Source organism: Salvia splendens, chromosome 17 (genome assembly GCF_004379255.2).
Source record: "Salvia splendens isolate huo1 chromosome 17, SspV2, whole genome shotgun sequence".
Classification (NCBI taxonomy): domain Eukaryota; kingdom Viridiplantae; phylum Streptophyta; class Magnoliopsida; order Lamiales; family Lamiaceae; genus Salvia; species Salvia splendens.
The window spans coordinates 11132637-11155419 of record NC_056048.1 but is presented as its reverse complement, the minus strand read 5'-3'; the positions used below and the strand labels follow the sequence as shown (position 1 = coordinate 11155419).

Genomic DNA, 22783 nt, shown 5'->3' with positions numbered 1-22783 from the left:
TGGGTAAAAGTGACTTGTATAGGAGAAGATCTAGTATTTTTATTTTATATACTCATGTCTCTTTTTTATAATTCAAAACTCTCAAACCACATAATAAAAACAAACCAACCACAAGAAGAAGAGCAAAGAAATAACATCTACAAAACAAGAGCTAAGCTAACCCAAGAAGAAGGAAACAAAAGCTCAAACTCAGAGAAACATAAAACAGAACTTGCCGAACAAATCACGCAACTAGCCATCAGGATCATCACCCAAGAGCTATGGAGCCGAGACAAACACCAAACAATGAGCGAGAGAGCATCTTCCGTGTGGTCTTCCATAACCCTACTCATGTCTTGTTATGCCGGAGATGACATTGTCCACAAAGAGAGGCTCTGGGTAAGTTTTATAGTACAAAACCTATCTAGTTGGATATTATTAGGGGTGGGTCGATACGAGATATCGTATCGAAAACGTTGTATCGTATATCGTATCGAAAATATCGATATGAAAGAATATCATATCGTTATCGTATCGAAAGTTTCGATATATCGAATTTCGATATATCGAACTTTCGATATGGATAATATAAATATCGTTATCGTATCGATATTTTGATATATCGTACCGAAATTCGATATATCGATATATCGAATTTCGGTACGATATATCGAAATATCGATATCGTATCGAATACCTATATATTGAAAATTATAATTTCAAAACTTAAAATTCACACAAAAATTAATAAAACTTCAACACAATAAAATTAATAGTGTTCTTATCTCCATAATCAAAATACAACACAACCAAGTACAATTAAATGGATTTATATATATTTATAATTTTAAATTTTAATATGTATTGAATTTCAATATGTTTTGATATATATGATATATATCGTATATTCGATATAAAACGATATATCGAAAATATCGATATATATCGTATATTCGATATAAAACGATATATTGCGATATAAGGAAATTCATATCGTTATCGTATCGAAAACTTACCATACGGTATCGTATCGTATCGAAAATTTGATAATTTTTCGATATTTTTCAATACGATACTAGCGATATATCATTTTTTCGATATTTTTCCCCAGCCCTAGATATTATTTTACTTATTAAATAATGGTTTCAGAACTCTAATACTCTTAGGTGGTGTTCGATTTAATAGATTAAATAGTAATGACATACAATATAGGATAAAGAATGATGAGCCTTGTCTAGGACTAATTAATATTGGATAGTATGTTCTTGTTTGGTTTACAATATTATGTCCAAGATTATTTTAGTAAAATATTTGGGCAATAAGATATATAAAAGTAACATTAATTTTAAGTTTATTTATTATAAAAATTATGAAATAAATTAAATTAATTCATTATCTAAAAATTATGCAAAAAAAATTATTATCTAATAATATTATGCGGAAAAAGCAAGACATCACACATCCCCAGTAATCACCCAAAATCAGAATATCACAGCAAAATCAGCGATGATGAAGAAGATGACGCGGCGGTGGGCCGAGGCCAAGGGCAAAGGTATCGCAGATCTAGGAGGAAGAGAGACAAGAAGAAGAACCAGTTTCGGAAATTAGGTAGCGGAGAAGAGCAATGGGACAAATTTAATCGGAGGGGTAGGGTCGGCCGAGATGAATTGTAGCGAGATTTGTGTGGAAGAAATGCTATCAAGACGGGCCACGACTAATGGGACGACCGGCCGAGCGACAAAGATATCGTAGCAACCAAACGGCAGATTACTCGCCGAGAGAGATTAAGTTGGGGTGTAGTAGGGGCAACCGAACAGGAAATAAATTAATTGTATCGAGCTAGCAGCAAACTTGATTAATGAACTTAGAATATCTTAAATATCGAAACAAATCAAGCTAAAAGGAGCCCCAGTTTGGGAGGTTGATCAAAGTTCTATTTTAATACCTTTAAGTGGATAAAAATTTACTTTCTCCTACCAAAATAAGCCATAGTTATATATGACACATGTTTTAATGTGAAATTGGTAAAATAAAATAGAAGAAAAGAAAGCAAGAAAAAAGTAGTGTTAGTAAATGGTGGGTTTCACATTAATAGTACTCCCTCCGTCCCACAATAAGAGTCACATTTTACTTTACCATAAATGGTAAGTAGGTCTCACATTCTACTAGCTCACTTCACTCACTTTCTACTATAAAATAATATAAAAAATGGACCACATATTCTAATAACTTTATCAACACACTATTATTTATATTTCTTAAAACTCGTGTCTACATAAAATATGACTGCTATTGTGGGACAGAGGGAGCAGTATTTAAATATTTAAAACTTTCCATATTTAGAAATTGGTCTAATTTTGATTGACGGCAAAAATTGCAAAACTTGTCTATTTTTTTTAGACGGAGAGAATACCAATCTTTATATCCTTTCTAGAGTTATAACATGCCCAAATTCATAAGGTGGCGTAAGTACTTTTGTTCATTTTGTAAAAAGAATACTTGTTCTTTTGAGAAGAAGTTAATGTGATGTTAGATTCATTTTAATATAAAGTCAACAAAAATATCATGTTATTCCTTTAAATATGCTCTCTCAAAATTGTTAATTTATACTAATTATCATTTCTTAAAAAGTGATTTCAGCCCATTTGAAAATTAACATAGTTATGGGGCCAATATCAAATTGGCCGCTAGTAGGGCTGTCAAATTGGATATCGGGTATTGGATACCCGATACCCGAACCCGAAAATATCGGGTAATTGGATACCCGATACCCGAAAAATCGGGTTTCGGGTCGGGATCGGGTATTGAGTTATTGGGATTTTCGGGTATCGGGTTACCCGATACCCGATCGGGTAATACCCGAATACCCGAAATACCCGAAATTAATAATGTTTAATTACCTTCCTCTCTTCCCCATCAGCAGCATTCTTATCTTCATCATCATTTTCACCTAAATCGTCAATAGCCCCCTGCTTCTCCTCCTCCGTTACCTTCCCCTCAAAGGTTCCTTCTTTCTCACTCTCCCCCCTCTCCACCGCCACCACATCCACACCAATTCTTCCACCACCCCCATCTTCGTACTGAACAACTACCTCCTCCTCCGCATACTCCTCATCCAAATCATAATCTCCCTCTTCCTCGTCCAATTCCCTCTCATAATCCGCCGCCCCACCTTCAGACTCCCCGTCCGACTCCGACTCAATCCTCCGCGGCGGATTCCCCCCTTGCTCCGCCTCTTCTTCGTCGTCGCTAGCCTCCCTCCGCCGCATCTTCAACGACAACTTCGCCTCCTCCGGATCGCTCTCGCACTCAATCTCCTCCGCTGCCATCGCCAGTTACAGAAAGAGTTCAACTTTCTTCGATACAGAAATAATGAAACTGTAGTTACTGCAAAACGTTGAGGGAGAGTTAAATTTCATCAATCAATGATTGATTTCGAGAGAGAAAAAGAAGCATTTTTTTGGAGCATTTTTTAAATCGGGTATTTCGGGTACCCGATTTATCGGGACTGGATACCCGAATCGGGTATCCGAGTACCCGAAAATTTTTTCGGATCGGGTATCGGGTAGCAATTTTTTGGATTTTCGGGATCGGGTACCCGAAAATTTCGGGTCGGGTACCCGCGGGTACCCGATTTGACAGCCTTAGCCGCTAGGCCCAATTTACCTTGAAAAGATCGTGTGAAAAAAGGGGTAATTACAAAAAAGTTTGATTAGTATTTCATTCCGTTTCAAATTAGTTTCCGTCGAGAATGACTGACACTTACTTTTTCAAATTTTTCATCCTGTTATAATTATGAGTTTTTTACTTATTTCTGGATGAAGCATTTTATAGAAAATCTGCAGCCAAGCTCTAAAAAAAAAAGGAAAAGGAGCAAGCTTTGTTTATATATCATTGGAGACAACCTAAAACAATAGCAATGTAATTACCCCTTAGAGTATCCACAATGATGCCTAGCACACCGTCTAGCCGAGCCCCGGCGCTAGGCGGTGCGCTCGGCGAACCATTGCAACCGCCTAGCGGTTTTTCGAAAAAAAAATCGCCTAGCGCTAGGCGATATACGGGCGCTCGGCGATCCGCTCGGCGCCATTGCAGGGTCCGGATCGCCGAGCACATCGCCCAGCGGATTTTTTTTTAATTTTCGAAACACTATATATACGCGCTTTGCACGTCATTTTCATTCGCACCACTTGTTTTAATGAGTATTCTCTCTATCTTAATTTCTGTACAAGAGCAACAATGCGAAATGGAGAACAACAACGAAGGTACTCCAGTGACGAGCGGGTCTCAAACTCCCCCGGTACCCGTGGGAGGTGGATGGGGTCCGATGCCAGGTACTACAACATGTACCCGTGGCAGGGGATGATGCCCGGGATGGCAGCCGGGGGGAATATGCCCGGGATGGCAGCTGGGGGGAGTATGCTGGCGTGGCAGTAGGTACCGGGGATGCAACCCGGTATGCAGATGATGCCGGGGTGGGGTGCCCGGGATGCAGATGATGCCGGGGGGGGACGGAGATGCAGCCCCCGACAGGAGGGGTACCGGCAACGCAGGGGACGCCGGGGGAGGAAAACGTCTATCACCCCAGTTTTGATTTTTCGACTGCTTCTTCGCACACATGGACCCCAACGGAGGCGCAGTTCACGCAATTTGAGACTTTTTCCTTAGAGGAGTTGGGGTTTGATATTCTCGGAGTTCCGGATACTCCCGTTCAAACGGGGGAGCAGTGCGGGGTCGTGCCGCCCCAAAGAAGAAGGGCAAGGGGAAGAGGGTCGGCGAGTCGTCGCAGCCGGGTGAGGACGACTGCTCGGTATGGAGGAGGTGGACGGATGCGGAGAACGTCGCGCTGTCCAAGGCGTGGGTGAGTGTTTGCGATGATCCCCTCACTTCGAACAATCAGAGGATCGTCAACTTGTGGGCTAAAATAGCAGCAGCCTACAAGACATTTTGCCCGGAGGGGAGGCCACGCACCAGGGAGGATTGCCGGAAGGCGTGGGACCGAATCAGGGCTGCGGTCTCTCGATTTTTGGGCTTGTACACCAACGCCCTCCGCATGCAGAGCAGTGGCCAAACGGAGGATGACTGCAGGAGGATAGCGGAGAAAACCTTCCCCCAGCCCGGGTTGTATAAGGATTGCACCTACTGGAACTGCTTTGTGGCTGAACGAATCCGAGAAGTTTCGAGCAGGTGTCGACGCTGGCTGGCCGAAGAAGCAACGACTGAACTACACCGGTGATTTCAGCTGCAGCAGCGGTGGTTCCCACGACCTCCCCGAGACGGCCCAGGTGATCCCCACCCCTCGTTCGTTCGCTCGCCGACCTCTCCCGACTGGGCAAAAGCGGGCACAACGGGAGGCGAGGGGGGTCGTCGGGGGTTCCTAGGAGGTCCAGTCGGCATCCCCCTTTGACCAGTCCACAGAGGATCTCAAATTCTTCGCGCGTCAACAAATGCGCGCTCAGATGGTCAAGACGTTAGCCGAATGGCGGGCAGCAACGGACCCCGAGGAGAAGAGTTTTCTTCACGCATTGCTCGTGAGCATGCGTGACGATTTGAGTGGAGGCGGCGGCGACGGCGGCGACGGAGGCGGCGGCGACGGTGGCGACGGTGGAGGCGGCGACGACGGAGGCGACGGAGACGGGGAGTGAATTTTTTTAATTAATGTACTTTTTTATTTTATTGTACTTTTTTTTAATTAATGTACTTTTTAAAATTTTAATAGTATTATTAAATTTTCCTGTATTTGTGTCGTAAATTTAATTTCGTATGTTGTGTGATTGTTAATTATTTGTTTTATATGATTTTGAGTGATGTGGCTCGGCTATGACTGGGCTATTTGCTTTTCTTGATGATGTGGCAGGAGGATTTTTAGGGCTGATGATGTGGCATGAGGAGTTTGTGGCTAGGCTATGGTTGGGCTATTGTTGGGTTATTCCTATTGTGGATGCTCTTAGAGCATCTCCAATAAGAATAGCCCAGCCACAAACTCCTCATGCCACATCATCAGGACAAGCAACTGGACAAGCAATAGCCCAGCCACAATAAACAAAATTATTAAAAATAAATAATTAACAATCACACAAAATACGGAATTAAATTTACGACACATATACGGGAAAATTCAATAATTTCATTTAAATTAAAAAATGTTCATTAAAAAAAATTACATAATTTAAAAAAACCCTCTTCCACACACGAATTATGAAATTACAAAATAAAAAATTACAATCACGCAAATACGGAATTAAATCTACGACACAGATACGGGAAAATGCAATAATTTTATTTAAATTAAAAAAGTAAATTATAAAAAAATTACATAATTAAAAAAAACCCCTCTTCCACACATGAATTACGGAATTACAAAATTAAAAATTACAATCACGCAAATACGGAATTAAATTTACGACACATATACGAGAAAATGCAATAATTTTATTTAAATTAAAAAAAGTAAATTATAAAAAAATTACATAATTAAAAAAAATCAGCTAGCCAATTCCGGGCCTACAATGGCAGCTAGCGGATCGGCTAGAGCCCGCGAATCAGCTAGAGCTCGCCGATCGGCTAGCCGTTTTGCCGCTCGCCGCCTACAATGGTTCGGCTAGCGACCGGCCAGCGCCGGGAATCGGCTAGCCGGTCCGCTAGCCGATAATTGGAGATGCTCTTAGATGGTCGAAGGAGACAAAAGGACTTCCTCAACATATCTCTGTGAATCATTGACATCTATCTTCTTGAAGTTGTGGTCGTTCTGGACATGTGAATGTACGATTTTAATGCTATTTATTGGCAGTAGATATAGTGCTAAGGTATGTGGACAAGCAGATAATGATCTGAAACGAGATACATCATATTTAGTCTAACAAGATATAAACTAGGTATTTAAGGATTCCAAAATCATGCTAATGCGACTACAACTTTATGCCAATAGTTTCGTAATCGTTCTCCAACTCTAGTTTACATTTCCTCTCTCTCTTAGACATTAATTTCTAGTTTACTTTTGCATAGAGTTTACATTTCCTCTTTTTTTCTCTCTGTATTAGACATTTTTTTAGTTTACATTTGCAGGGCATGATTTTAGAGATGAAAAATAAGAAAAAAGTAACGGTGTTAGTGAGTTTTGACGGAATGTACTAATGTGAAATACTGATTAAACTTATTGTATGGGATATGCTAACTTAAAACTTTATGTACTAAATTGAAACATTGATTAAACATTTTGTATGTACGGTGTAATTACCCCATGAAAAAATGTATTACCCGCCAAATTCCCCAACCAGCTGCCGCTAACCGCGCGCAGCCGATTCTAGCTTCTGGCAATTTTCCTATCCAAAGCAAACACGAAGCCCTCAACTCGGTGCGGAGACCTCAACTCTCTTCCACCCGCAAAAATCTCTGCTTTGGATTTCAGATTGAAAGAAACTAGAATCTCTTGTATCACATTTCTAGTGCAAAAATTGATCGTATAAGTTAAAAAAGAATCTCATCCAGAGCATTTGTCCTAGTGGTAAGGAACTTAGACATTATTGTTTGAGGTGCCGAGTTCGAGCCCTCTTGATATTATATCTAATTTCCTCCTTTATATAAGAGTTTTTTACCTTAAAAAGGTCAAAAAAGAATCTCCGGCGTAGATTCATTTTCCTTAGAGCATCCACAACCGTGCTCTTTCCAGCGAACACGGTTGTGGGCCCGGTGCCACTATTCCTGCCTGCTCTCTGGCAAGAGCACAACACCCACAGTTGTGCTCTTCCGCAAGGACGAGCACAATTCAATTTAAAATTCAATTAAACAAAAACATTTTCATAATATTAAAATTCATTAAAAACCCACAATAAATATTACAAATTACAAATAAAATAAAAAAGACATAATTAAAATCCTAAAAATTTAAAATTACATAATTAAACTCATAAAAATTAAAAATTACATAATTAAAAACTAAAAATACCCCCGTGAACGACTACTCATCCGGCGACACTACCCCTAATTGTCTTTGGAGGCCCAATATCATGGCCTCGTGCGATCGAAGTTGCGAGGGGGTCATAGTGGACCTATAGGCCATACTGAGTTGGGCCAAAAGCTGCCACAACGAGTTGGTGGGGGGTTGAGGTGGCTCATATGGAACGGTAGCGGGAATTGGAGCATCGGCGGTTGCAACCGCGGCTCGACGACGGTTGGCCGCCGCCTTCTTCCTTCCTTGCGGTCGGCGTTGGGAACCGCTCGGGCCGGCGTCGGGGCTACTCAAGTTAGCTCCGGCGAGTTGGCTAGCCACTTCTTCGGAGCCGGCGTCGGATAGGGATACTGACCTTGACCATTTGAAGGAGCCGCTAGAGGAGGATGTTACGCTTCCCATATTCTTCGGGTGCGTCCGCGTCTCCTGCCAAACGTTGAGGTACTTGAACGGCTTGTAGTTCATGGATTGGTAGGTGCTCATCGCGGTAGTGATGAAGTCGACCTCGTTCCGGCCGCTCCGTGCATTCCGCTCTTCCTGGAGGAAATAGCCATTGAACTTGCCAATTTCATCGTTGGCTCGGAAGATGGTGTTGCGCACCATACTCTCGTTGCGCTCGACTGTTCCCGGTGGCCGGTTTTCATTGTACCGGCGAGCGATGCGCCACCAAAAGTGATCGCCGGATTGGTTCGTGCCAACCACCGGATCTTCGGAGATTTCCAAGTACGCCTTGAACAATTTATCCATCTCCGCCGGAGTGTACGGTGTACGGACACCGCGAATAGGAGGAGTCGGAGTTTGGGAGGGGGCGATCGGCCTAGGCTTCGGTGTCCACCCGTATCGCCCTTCGGGGGGCACCTTGGTCGTCGATTGGGTATGGCCGGTAGCCACCCGGAATGCCCGAACTTTGGGTTTGAGGAGGGGCCGAGTATTCCGTTTCCGGACTAGGAAACGGTGGTGAACCGAACCATTCGGGGTTCCAACCAGAGCCCAAGGGGTTATTGCTGTGGCCGGACATTGTTATGGTGTAGGAGTGGAAGAAAGATTGAGAATGGATATGGGAGAATGAAGATGAGAATGGATATGGGAGAATGAAGATGAGAATTGTGTAGTTTGGTGTGAATTTTTTGGTGTGAAAGTGAAGGTATTTATAGATGAAAATGTGTATTTTTGGGGGAAAAAAAATTAAAAAGTGGTAAAAAACGGTAATAAACGGATATATTTTTTTGGGAAGTGAATTTTTTTTATCGGTTTTTTAATTAAAAACCGATTTTTTATAAAAAAAATATTTCAAAGGCAACGACTATGCTGTTGCCCAATCACGTGCCGCCACGTCGCCTGCTCGCTGGCACGGACGTGCTCTTCGCAGCGAGCAGCGCCGTGCCAGCGGCGCGAGCGCAGCGGCGGTGGAGCTTGTCCGTGCCAGCGGCACGGACGGACGAACGCCTTCCGTCCACCGCTGCGCATGCTCTTATGCTTATGCAGTTCTTCCATTTCTTTGTTTGTTTATTCTGCCCTTGTAATTGAATTTGGGCTCTTAGTTAATCCTAAAACTTAGTTTTTGTTGATTAGGTTTATTTAATCTTTTTACCATCAATTTCGGAATGTGCTGCTTCATTTTCAGCATCTGTTTATCCATATAAACATTCAATTATTCAACTATAAGCTTCTTACCTAGTGTAAAATTATGTCTTAATAGCCATTGACATTTGATTTTGGCTATGATTTGATGTGTTTGTCCACATACCAATGGGCCAATTCAAAAAGCTGTATATCTAAATACTAGTAAAATTTCTTGTTCCCTCGTAGTCATTTTTACGCATATTTAAAAAAAATTAAAATAAATAGTTAAAAACTTTAAGCCGAGAAAAAGTAGTAAGAAAGAATTATATAAATAAAAATTTTCTTTAAATTATTCTCCCTTATTTTACTTTTTCTCCATTTTAATTATTTATTAGTAATTTTTTCAAAATAAGTGCTACAAGAAAGTGAGTCAGCTGTGAGGGAATAGAACTTACTTTAATGATGGTCCGATTATGCTGCAGAAGTTTGAAGGAAATGCCTTCAGCTAAGTGGAGAGAAGTTGCTGACAATTGGTTTGGAAATTGTTGTTTGACATTTGGAGGTGTAATAGAGAAGCTGGTTGCGGAATATGCATAATCCTACACTTGTGTTCTAGGTTTATGCATATTTTTGAATTCAACCTCTGTTGTTTATGCCATTCACAACGCTGTTCCTATACCGTTTGTTAACCGTTCCTTAAACTACTATTTCCGGGCCCCACTGTACTTTTTTACTCCATTCCTTAACTAAGGAACGGAACCTGCAACCCTCCGTTTCTTATTCGTTCCTTAACCGTTCCTTAAATTAGTATTCATTCAATTTCATTTTTTATTTTTATTTCCAACCCAATTCAATTAAAACAAACACACTTCATTACATAAAATAAACTTACAACATAAAATTCGTAAAAAAAACATAATTTAATAATTTCCTAAAAAATATAAGTACACAATTTAATAATTTCATCCCCCAAAGTTTGCTCAAATGTGCTCAATTAGATCCTCTTGGAGTCGCGTGTCCTTGCACGAATAGATAACTGTTCTTGTATAGACGGATGCGCTCCACTTCGAGGCGGACTACTTGCTGTTGAGCTTCCGGCGATTCGGGGTCGAACCAATTTCCCGCTTCGGGTCCTTCGTCTTGGACAATCATGTTGTGCAAGATTATGCACGTATACATGATGTCGACCATGCTCTCCATGAACCACGTACGAGCCGGGGCTTTGATGATGTTGAAGCGCGCATGGAGAACCCCGAACGCCCTCTCCACATCCTTGCGAGCAGCCTCTTGCTTCTGTGCAAAAAGAGCCTGCTTTGGGTTCGCAGGCTTGTTGCACGTCTTCACGAAGGTAGGCCACTTCGGGTAGATGTCGTCGGCGAGATAGTACCCCATTTTATAAAGCCGGTTGTTGGCGACGAAGTTGATGGCCGACGCTTTACCATCCAAAACTTCGGTTAAGAGGTCGGATTGGTGGAGCACGTTTACGTCGTTGTTCGACCCGGGGACCCCGAAGTACGCGTGTCAGATCCAAAGCCGAAAGTCGGCAACGACCTCGAGTATAACGGTTGGGTGGGTGCCTTTGTGGCCGCTCGTGTAGGACCCCCTCCACGCCACCGGGCAATTCTTCCATTACTAGTGCATGCAATCGACGCTGCCGAGTATCCCGGGGTATCCGTGCACTGTTTCGTGAAGGTCGAGCAAGAACTGACAATCGGTCGTGCTTGGCCTCCGGATAAATTCATTGGTGAAAGCTGCCTAGACGCCTTTGCAGAATTTGAGCAAGCACATTCGCCTAGTGGTGTCTCCGATGTGGAGGTATTCGTCGAACATTTCGGCCGTTTGTCCAGTCGCAAGCTGGCGGATTGCTGCAGTACATTTCTGTAGCGTCGTGTGGCTGGGACGGCCGATCGCGTCGAACCCTTCCTGGAAGAACTCTTCTCGGGCTGCCAAAGTATTCGCGATGTGGAGAAATAACGGTTTCCTCATGCGGAAACGGCGACGGAAGTAGGTATCTCCCCAAACCGGGTTTTCGCAGAAGTAGTCGCGTACTAACCTTGCGGCGGCTTCCTCCCGGTTACGATGGATGTACGTACGAGAGCGTCGTTCGGGCGGTGCGGCTTTTTCCGCCTCCCGTCGTCGATCTTCTTCAAGTGATTGTTCCATTATTTGACGCATTTGTTCAAAATGATCCATTAGTTTGATTAAATATGGGAGAAGAAAAACAGAGTTGATTTGAGATGAAAATTGGGGTGGAAATAGAGAGGATTTGAAAGGAATAGAAGTGTGTTTGTGAGTGAAATGAGTATGAAATATGAGTATTTAAAGAGTAAAGAAATTAAAAAAATTAAAAAAATAAAAAACGGATAAAAAAAAGGTAACATTACCGTTGTAAATTTTTTTAAAAAATTAAAGTAGATTTTTTTTAAAAAAAATGAATTATTGCGTCACCGTGACGAAACCCACTCGCGGGGGCAGCGAGTGGGCGTCACGCATGCGTTGGGAGCTCGGCGCGTGGCGAGACGTGTCGTGCCGCGTCTCGCGGCGACGACTCACGGCATGGCATGGGCACGGCATGGGGACGACACGGGCATCCACAACGCGTGTCTCCGCGGTTTCGTTCCCTAGACACGAAGCGCGGCACCGTGAAGGCACGCGTTGTGGATGTCCTCATGCACAAATGATATTTTAGGGTGTGAATGTGCAGGACAAGGCAAATGAATGAAGAAAATTTTCGTACTATTACTTGTTTTACTTCACATATTTCATAAACTTCTTCTAAGATGTAAAAGAATGAAGAAATTAAAATGTTGGACTTCTTCAAGACCAGAAATTGTCTCTGTATGGTTTAATGATTCGAAATATTTCTGATGGGATAATTAAACCCATCATTTCGGCCGTTTGTCCAGTCGCAAGCTGGCGGATTGCTGCAGTACATTTCTGTAGCGTCGTGTGGCTGGGACGGCCGATCGCGTCGAACCCTTCCTGGAAGAATTCTTCTCGGGCTGCCAAAGTATTCGCGATGTGGAGAAATAGCGGTTTCCCCATGCGGAAACGGCGACGGAAGTAGGTATCTCCCCAAACCGGGTTGTCGCAGAAGTAGTCGCGTACTAACCTTGCGTCGGCTTCCTCCCGGTTACGATGGATGTACGTACGAGAGCGTCGTTCGGGCGGCGCGGCTTTTTCCGCCTCCCGTCGTCGATCTTCTTCAAGTGATTGTTCCATTATTTGACGCATTTGTTCAAAATGATCCATTAGTTTTATTAAATTTGGGAGAAGAAAAACAGAATTGATTTGAGATGAAAATTGGGGTGGAAATAGAGAGTATTTGAAAGGAATAGAAGTGTGTTTGTGAGTGAAATGAGTATGAAATATGAGTATTTAAAGAGTAAAGAAATTAAAAAAAATAAAAAAATAAAAAACGGATAAAAAAAAGGTAACATTACCGTTGTAAATTTTAAAAAAAATTAAATTAGATTTTTTTTTAAAAAAATGAATTATTGCGTCACCGTGACGAAACCCACTCGCGGGGGCAGCGAGTGGGCGTCACGCATTCGTTGGGAGCTCGGCGCGTGGCGAGACGTGTCGTGCCGCGTCTCGCGGCGACGACTCACGGCATGGCATGGGCACGGCATGGGGACGACACGGGCATCCACAACGCGTGTCTCCGCGGTTTCGTTCCCTAGACACGAAGCGCGGCACCGTGAAGGCACGCGTTGTGGATGTCCTCATGCACAAATGATATTTTAGGGTGTGAATGTGCAGGACAAGGCAAATGAATGAAGAAAATTTTCATACTATTACTTGTTTTACTTCGCATATTTCAGAAACTTCTTCTAAGATGTAAAAGAATGAAGAAATTAAAATGTTGGACTTCTTCAAGACCAGAAATTGTCTCTGTATGGTTTTATGATTCGAAATATTTCTGATGGGATAATTAAACCCAAAGTTCATTTATCCATAATGTGAGAAGATTGGTCTTAGGCCATCCAAAACGCTGGCACTATACCGTCCCTTAACCGTCCCTTAAATTACTATTTGCGGGCCTCAATGTACTCTTTTACTCCATCCCTTAATTAAGGGACGAAACCTGCAACCCTCCGTCCCTTATCCGTCCTTTAACCGTCCCTTAAATTACTATTCATTCAATTTCATTTTTTTATATTTTTTTCCAACAAATTCAATTAATAAAAAACACACTTCATCAAAAAGAAAATAACATTACAACATAGAATAAAAATACAACTTAAAATTCAAAAAAATAAAAAACACACATAACTAAAATCCTAACAAAATAAAAATGACATAATTTAAAATACAATTTTATAGAAAATAAAAAAAACTACTCCGCCGGCGAATCATGCCCTGGAGGAGGCGGTGGAGGTGCATCGAAGCCTTGAGCAGGCGGCATGCCAAGTTGTGGTGCCATAAACATAATTCCGTTAGGCCAGGCTTGGTATTGGGTGGGCGTAAAGCGGGAAGTGTCCGCCATTGTGGCGGTCATGTACATGGACATAAGGGAGTTCGAGGGTCCCCCGAGCCCGAGCCCGAGCCCGCCTGGCTTGATTCGGCTCAGCCCTTCCTCCTTCTAGCCGCCTTCACCACATTTCTCCCTTGTGGCCGACGGCGCCCACGGGAGGACCCCCCGGCATCGTCTGACGGGGTCTCCTCCTCCTGCGAGGCAAACTCTTGTGGCCAGCTGCCCGAACCGCCCTTACCAGACGAGTATTGGCCACTCGCCGTGTGCTTCGTGCGCTTCGAGGTTGAGCCAGAGCTGGACCACACACCGCCGGCCACCTTTCCTCGTTCCTGACGACCTCCCAAACATCGGCATATTTGAATTGTTTGCCGGTGTCTTCGAAGTAGACCCGCAAAGCCGACCTCAGAATGTCGGCTCCCGTGGATCCGCTTTGGTCCTGAGCCGCTTCATGCTTGTAGATGGCGCAGAATCGTTTGACCTCTCTGTCGACTCGGTCAAAGTGAGCGCGAAGCATCTTATATGTGCGGCGGCGGGTCTTTTTCGGCTTAATCTCGTGGTTGGCCTCGGTGTCCTTTTCCAAGAAGCACTTCCGGGGTTGTTGATTCCCGACTGATCCAGGCGTTGTACACCGCCAGCGTTTCTTTGGGGTCGTACAGATGCCGGCCTAGATCCTCCTCCTCCTCGTCCGCTTCCACCTCCGCCCTGGAACTTCCCTCGCCTCGGCCTTCTTCCGGAGTGGGTTGAACCGGATAATCCTCCTGAATCTGGGAGAGTCCCTACGAATACCGCGGGGCGGAGGGACGAGTGTATGCATCCACATCAAAATTGGGTGGTTGGTACCCCCCGGCGTCGACGAACCCTGGGTGCCCGGCGTCGACGAACCGGAACCACCCAATGTGTTGTACATGTTTTGTTGGAGTCTTTCATGCACTCTCCTGTTTGTTTCATAAAAGCCATTAACACATCTTTCAGCTCATCCTTCTTCGGTTCTATGATTTGGCCATCTGATACCTGGAATCCGGGTGGTGGTTGCAAGGCATTATTTGGGTTCCCGTAGGACAAGTTGGGATGCACCTTGTTCCCATAGTGGTTGTAATTGCCTCCTCCTAGGTTGGGGCGGTAATTGTTGAAATTTCTGCTAATGCCACCTTGGTAAACGTAGTTTACATCTTCGACTCCTTGTTGCATCTCAGTCCCAACCTGCCTTGTTCCCATATACCCAAGCTTGTCAGTTAGGAATTCCAGCTGCTTGGATATTGTATCCATCCTATCAAAATCGGAGGTGGATGCCACTCTATAGGATTTGCTTCTATCGTTTCTCCATCCATCATCATTTGAAGCCACTCTCTCAATCACCTCAAGTGCTTCAGCTTCTCCCAACTTCAAGAGAGATCCTCCGGCGCTCATGTTCAATTCGCGCATTGCCTCCAGCGTGCCTCCCCTGTAGAAGGTTAAGATTTGTTGCCCCGGGCTTAACCCGTGGTTGGGGTATCTTCTCATCAACTGCTTGAATCTTTTCCAGGCCTCCATAATGTTCTCCTGAGGTTGCATCTTATATTGAATGACCTCTGCTTGGCGTTTGAGTGCCTCGCTAGGTGGATAGTATTTCTCCAAGAACAGCTCCACTATTGCATCCCATGTGGGCACAGAGTTAGGACCCATGCTGTCATACCAGTCCCTTGCATCGTCTTTCAAAGAGAATGGAAATAATCTGAGGCGGACTTGCTCATCTGTGACTCTGTTCGCCTTCACTGTGTTGCTGATTTGTATGAACTTGGTGAGGTGCTTGTTGGCATCTTCTGAGTCTGTTCCACCAAATGCGTTTGCTTCTGCTCTATCTATCAACCCCGATCTCAATTCAAACCTATTGGCCTCTATCCCCGCATTGTTGACTGGTGGATTAGTAACCTGTCTGTAGGCAAACTGATTTTGTACGGGCACTGGCCTCACGTTCTGCTCATCCAATTGCCTCTGCATGTTAGCCAGCTGCAGACGGAGTTCACGAATGACAGGATCCTCATTGTTGTTCTCCCCGCCGTTCTCCATTAGAATTGGAGAATGAGGCTCGCACTGTATAGGTGACGGAAGTGGAGATGGACTTGGTGATGGAGTTCACTGGATAGGAGAAGGTAGACGCCTGTGAGCGGGTGAAGAAATCCGAATCCTTTGGTTTAACCTTCTCTGCGCGTTCCTCCTTCTGTTGGATGCTTCGATCTCGGGATCGATAAGCTCTAGAGGTGGACCTTTAGAACGTGTGTGCATACAACCTGAACAAGGAAACACATCTATTAGAGAACTCAAAATAAAAAGTAAAAATAAAGCAAGTAAAATCTAGATTAGTAATCTCAATCATTATCACGATATTAAGATATAATGACACACAATTGTCCTCGGCAATGGCGCCAAAAACTTGACTCAACTTATTTTAACACAAGTGATACCCACAAGTGTACGGGGCTAGTGTAGCAATTAGTAAGCAAGAGTATCGTATCCCACAGAGATAATTTGTATCACTTAACTACCACGATAAAAATCAACTACTATCTAGACAATCAAGAAAAGATTGGCTTGTTCTAACAACTAATAAAAGCATATAGTAAGCAAGTAACAATTAAGAACAAGGAAACACGGTGTAAAAAGGATGTGAAAAGATAATTCCAAGCTCTTATCCAGTCAATTCGCTTTACCCTTTGGTGTCTCTAGAGTTACTAAGCCGACCACAATTATAGAATAAACCCCCTCCCGAGGTGAGAAACCTGTAGATTAGGTGCTAGGATCGAAGTCCCCTTCTAATCCTAAACTCCTAACTCCCAAAAGCTCGATTAGGTCAATGACCTCACTCAAAACCTCAACTATCCCGAGTTCTATTGTATTAAGGTGTGAATTATTCTTCTTTCCGGATTAATTATTTCATCTCCCGATTAATCTAATTAATCCTACACAATCAAGTGGTGATCAAGCAATTGAAAGGAATAAACCCAAGAATAATCAAATAACTACAAGAGCAAGGCAAGAACAAAATCAATCGGATAAAAACTATGAAATCAGTGCATCATCACCAAGAATTCTACAAGAGATGTTTAGCTACTCATGTTTATAGAGAAAACCATGTTCAAAACAAATGAATTCAACAAATACATGAAGTAAAGATAGTAAGACTCCTGTGAGATCAATCGATGGATAGGTGACTTCAATCTCCCGATTGGAAGTCTTCAATCTTCAATTCTCTCTCTCAAAGGTGTGCTTGGGGTGGTGTGTGAGTGTAGGAGGCGTTAGGTGTGGTGTGGAATGAACCCTAGGCTTCTTCTCCTCTTAATCCCCTTCAAAAATCGCGTTTTTGGCATAAAAATACGTCAAAACAACGTACCCGGCCGGGTGGAATTATAAAGGGTAAAATTAACCCGGCCGGGTGATGATTTTCGACCAGATTCTGCTCCATTTGAGACACCCGGCCGGGTGGATTTACAGGGTAATAATTCACCCGGCCGCGTGAGATTTTCTGGACAGCGCAGTGTTCGTAAAACGGCCATATCTCTCTCATCCGAACTCCGATTGGGGCGTGTAAGGTACCTACGCGAAGCTCTTTCGAAGACGAAGAGAATGATGTGCATTGGGGGTTGATTGGACTTCAAAATCTCCAGTAAAATTGTCTCAAGCCAAGACTGTTGCACATCCACCTATTTTGCACATTTTTTCTTCACATTCTTAACAAAATGGTCAATATACCAACATAATACAGAAGTAGATGTAAACACGCCTAATAATAGATGAAATATGATCAAATTCATATAAAACCACCCTCTAAAACCATGTAAAATCCAAATGTGGCAACTCCCCCAAACTTACATAATTGCTAGCCCTCGAGCAATGAAGTAAAAGAACTAAAAGAAGACTTGGATTTAAAGGGGTTTTAGACATCATCATCGTCTCAAAGAATATGGAATAAAGGAGCATATCACAATACAAATTCTATCAAGTTAAGCTGTCGAATGCACTTTTACTACTAACTCGTATATCACCTTGGTTTCATGCTTCACTCGGGATGTATATGTGTGTGTATATTCACCTCACTAAAAAGTGTATAAGATATCAAGTAGTCACTCAAATCAAGCAAAAATGCATGATTTACCATAAGCTTGCTCAATGTCTAAACTCTTCTCTACCTCGTGTGACAATAAATCAAGAGTCCTAAAGGTCTTTTATTTAGGTTATAATGTAGGCTCTTTGGTAAGGTGAGGAAATATTTGGCTAAAGTGACTGAAATTCCCAAAACGTAAAATTCCAAGAAATCACAACAATCAACTTTTAACTTCAACCATTCTCAAAGCACTTCTCGGTAATAACTACACTTGGTCTAATTTCTTCCCAACTTCCAAAGACCTCAAATTATTCTCTATATACAATTTTTTTTTCTTTCTTCTTTTTCCTTTTTTTTCTCTTTTTTTTTTCTTTTTCGTTCACGTTTTTTTTAAGAACAAACTCAACCAACCTTTTTAAATTATACTTTCCCAACTCTTCTTTTCAAATCTCAACAAATTTAGAGTCTAGGATTCTCAATCCACTTGATTAGCTTGAAAAAAGAAAAGGATTAAGGCTCAAACTTGGCTAACAAGGGTGTTATATACTAAGGTTAGTGTTTAGGTAAAAATGAGGCTAACAACGATGGTCTAACATCTTCCCCTATATTTAAGGTCACTATGTAGACTCAAGAAGACCAGGAGCAAGTTCTAGAAACACATGCACAATTGATGATAAAACACACATGAAAGAATTGAATGCTCAAAAATCTCATTTGGGTAAATAGCATGAAGCAAGGCAAACAAACAATTCGTTACTTATGCACCCTATTACTCAAACTCTCAAGTCAATGGTCAAGTGATAGCTCAAACTGGATGGTTCTTTTATCATAGACGACTAGTCTTCACCCCAATTACTACCAAATTTGTTTTTCAATTCAAGCCCAAAATTTTCAATCAATCACAACTAATCAATCTAAAGCAAAAATAAAGCAATAAAATAAGTACCTCATTAGTGTCCCTATCCGCCATATCATCCCCCAAACTTATTCAAAGCTATGCAAAGAATAAGTTTGAAAAGTTGGTGGAGAAGGGAGACTTACATGGTATGCAAGCAACACAAAACACACCAAAAACAAACTGAAACGGTAAAATTAAAAGTTACCTACTAGGGGTTACCTTCCCTATAGTGTCTTTGGTTATCGTCGTTGGCTCGACGTCCTCCATGAGCTGCATCATGTCACGCCATAACTGGTGGTGTTAGACTTTCTGTCAATATTGGAAGCATATGATCTAGTCAATCTCTTATTCCACCAAGTATTTTTCAGAGCTCCATCAGAAATTTTGGTTTCCACTTTGGTTGAATTTTCAGCTTTTGTTTTCTTCACCTTCACTTTAGGATTTGATATAGTCTCTTCTTTAGAAATTGATCCACCACATGAAGCAAACATCCATTGCGGTAAAGAAAAATCCCCAAATGTGGACTCAATTTCTTATGCCTTTTGGACCTCTACAACGTGCACAGCTTTGCACTCCTTCTTCATAACAAGTTTTTCTTCCTCACGACTCTTCATAGCATTGTAGATAGATAGGATGTGACGTTTGTTGCCCATATGAAGAGTGAGCTCTCCCTTTGCTACATCTATCAATGCTTTTCCCGTTGCAAGGAATGGGCGCCCTAGGATAAGCGGTACATTCACGTCTTCTTCCATATCCAACACTACAAAATCGACGGGGAATATGAAGTCGTGTACCATCACAAGAACGTCCTCAACAATTCCTTTGGGATAGATGACGGTTCTATCTGCCATCTGTAGCGTGATTGTTGTCGGCTTGAGAGTGCCGATCTTCATCTTTCTGAAAAACGATAATGGCATCAAATTTATACTCGCCCCCAGATCACAAAGTGCCTTTGTCTGTCTGTCATTTCCAATGACGCATGAGACGTTGAAACTCCCAGGATCTTTAAGCTTGGCCGGTAGCTTTTTCTGAATTATGGCACTACAGTTTTCAGATATGTTCACCGTCTCATAGTCAGTCCACTTCTTCTTCTTGGAGAGCACATCTTTTAGAAATTTTGCATATGTAGGCATTTGCTGTAACGCCTCTACCAACGGGATGTTGATGTTCACTTTTCTAAATATGTCAAGAAACCTAGAGAAGTGATCATCTAGTTTCTTCTTCTGCACGCGCTGTGGAAATGGGATCTTAACCTCAGCAGGGGGTGCAGGTATCACGGTACTTGCCTTGGGAGGCGGCACCTCTTCCATTGGTTCTTCTTCTTCCACCACCTCTTCTACCACTGTCTCCTCTTGAGAGATTTTCTCATTCTCTGCAGGCATGGTTGGGCCTTCATAGCTCTTTCCACTTCTCAGATTAATGGCTTTGCAATCCTTACAGTCTTTAGGATTTACAACCGTTTGTGAAGGAAATTGGTCTGGTTGATGCTGAATACCCACAGCCTATGAAACCTGGCTCATCTGGTTATCGATGCTCTTCATGTGAATATTCAAGGCATTCACATTAGCTTCAACCTGCACTAGCCTTTTGTTGGAGTCTTTCATGCACTCTCCCGTTTGTTTCATAAAAGCCATTAACACATCTTTCAGCTCATCCTTCTTCGGTTCTATGATTTGGCCATGTGATACCTGGAATCCGAGTGGTGGTTGCAAGGCATTATTTGGGTTCCCGTAGGACAAGTTGGGATGCACCTTGTTCCCATAGTGGTTGTAATTGCCTCCTCCTAGGTTGGGGCGGTAATTGTTGAAATTTATGCTATTGCCACCTTGGTAAACGTAGTTTACATCTTCGACTCCTTGTTGCATCTCAGTCCTAACCTGCCTTGTTCCCATATACCCAAGCTTGTTAGTTAGGAATTCCAGCTGCTTGGATATTGTATCCATCCTATCAAAATCGGAGGTGGATGCCACTCTATAGGATTTGCTTCTATCGTTTCTCCATCCATCATCATTTGAAGCCACTCTCTCAATCACCTCAAGTGCTTCAGCTTCTCCCAACTTCAAGAGAGATCCTCCGGCGCTCATGTTCAATTCGCGCATTGCCTCCAGCGTGCCTCCCCTGTAGAAGGTTAAGATTTGTTGCCCCGGGCTTAACCCGTGGTTGGGCATCTTCTCATCAACTGCTTGAATCTTTTCCAGGCCTCCATAATGTTCTCCTGAGGTTGCATCTTATATTGAATGACCTCTGCTTGGCGTTTGAGTGCCTCGCTAGGTGGATAGTATTTCTCCAAGAACAGCTCCACCATTGCATCCCATGTGGGCACAGAGTTAGGACCCATGCTATCATACCAGTCTCTTGCATCGTCTTTCAAAGAGAATGGGAATAATCTGAGGCGGACTTGCTCATCTGTGACTCCGTTCGCCTTCACTGTGTTGCTGATTTGTATGAACTTGGTGAGGTGCTTGTTGGCATCTTCTGAGCCTGTTCCACCAAATGCGTTTGCTTCTGCTCTGTCTATCAACCCCGGTCTCAATTCAAAGCTATTGGCCGCTATCCCTGCATTGTTGACTGGTGGATTAGTAACCTGTCTGTAGGCAAACTGATTTTGTATGGGCACTGGCCTCACGTTCTGCTCATCCAATTGCCTCTGCATGTTAGCCAGCTGCAGACGGAGTTCACGAATGACAGGATCCTCATTGTTGTTCTCCCCGCCGTTCTCCATTAGAATTGGAGAATGAGGCTCGCACTGTATAGGTGACGGAAGTGGAGATGGACTTGGTGATGGAGTTCTCTGGATAGGAGAAGGTAGACGCCTGTTAGCGGGTGAAGAAATCCGAATCCTTTGGTTTAACCTTCTCTGCGCTTTCCTCCTTCTGTTGGATGCTTCGATCTCGGGATCGATAAGCTCTAGAGGTGGACCTTTAGAACGTGTGTGCATACAACCTGAACAAGGAAACACATCTATTAGAGAACTCAAAATAAAAAGTAAAAATAAAGCAAGTAAAATCTAGATTAGTAATCTCAATTATTATCACGATATTAAGCTATAATAACACAAAATTGTCCCCGGCAACGGCGCCAAAAACTTGACTCAACTTATTTTAACACAAGTGATACCCGCAAGTGTACGGGGCTAGTGTAGCAATTAGTAAGCAAGAGTATCGTATCCCACAATTATAGATTAAACCCCCTCCCGAGGTGAGAAACCTGTAGATTAGGTGCTAGGATCGAAGTCCCCTTCTAATCCTAAACTCCTAACTCCCAAAAGCTCGATTAGGTCAATGACCTCACTCAAAACCTCAACTCTCCCGAGTTCTATTGTATTAAGGTGTGAATTATTCTTCTTTCCGGATTAATTATTTCATCTCCCGATTAATCTAATTAATCCTACACAATCAAGTGGTGATCAAGCAATTGAAAGGAATAAACCCAAGAATAATCAAATAACTACAAGAGCAAGGCAAGAACAAAATCAATCGGATAAAAACTATGAAATCAGTGCATCATCACCAAGAATTCTACAAGAGATGTTTAGCTACTCATGTTTATAGAGAAAACCATGTTCAAAACAAATGAATTCAACAAATACATGAAGTAAAGATAGTAAGACTCCTGTGAGATCAATCGATGGATAGGTGACTTCAATCTCCCGATTGGAAGTCTTCAATCTTCATTTCTCTCTCTCAAAGGTGTGCTTGGGGTGGTGTGTGAGTGTAGGAGGCGTTAGGTGTGGTGTGGAATGAACCCTAGGCTTCTTCTCCTCTTAATCCCCTTCAAAAATCGCGTTTTTGGCATAAAAATACGTCAAAACAACGTACCCGGCCTGGTGGAATTATAAAG

The 22783-nt window shown here is 42.7% G+C and overlaps 1 protein-coding gene across 1 annotated transcript; it reads right to left on the bottom strand.

The window, feature by feature from the left end:
* Window positions 1-19476: 19476 nt before the first annotated feature.
* LOC121774304 lies at window positions 19477-20325 on the bottom strand. Its single transcript, XM_042171203.1, has one exon. The coding sequence runs from the start codon at window positions 20323-20325 to the stop codon at window positions 19477-19479; it is 849 nt and encodes a 282-aa protein (XP_042027137.1).
* Between the last annotated feature and the right edge of the window lie 2458 nt (window positions 20326-22783).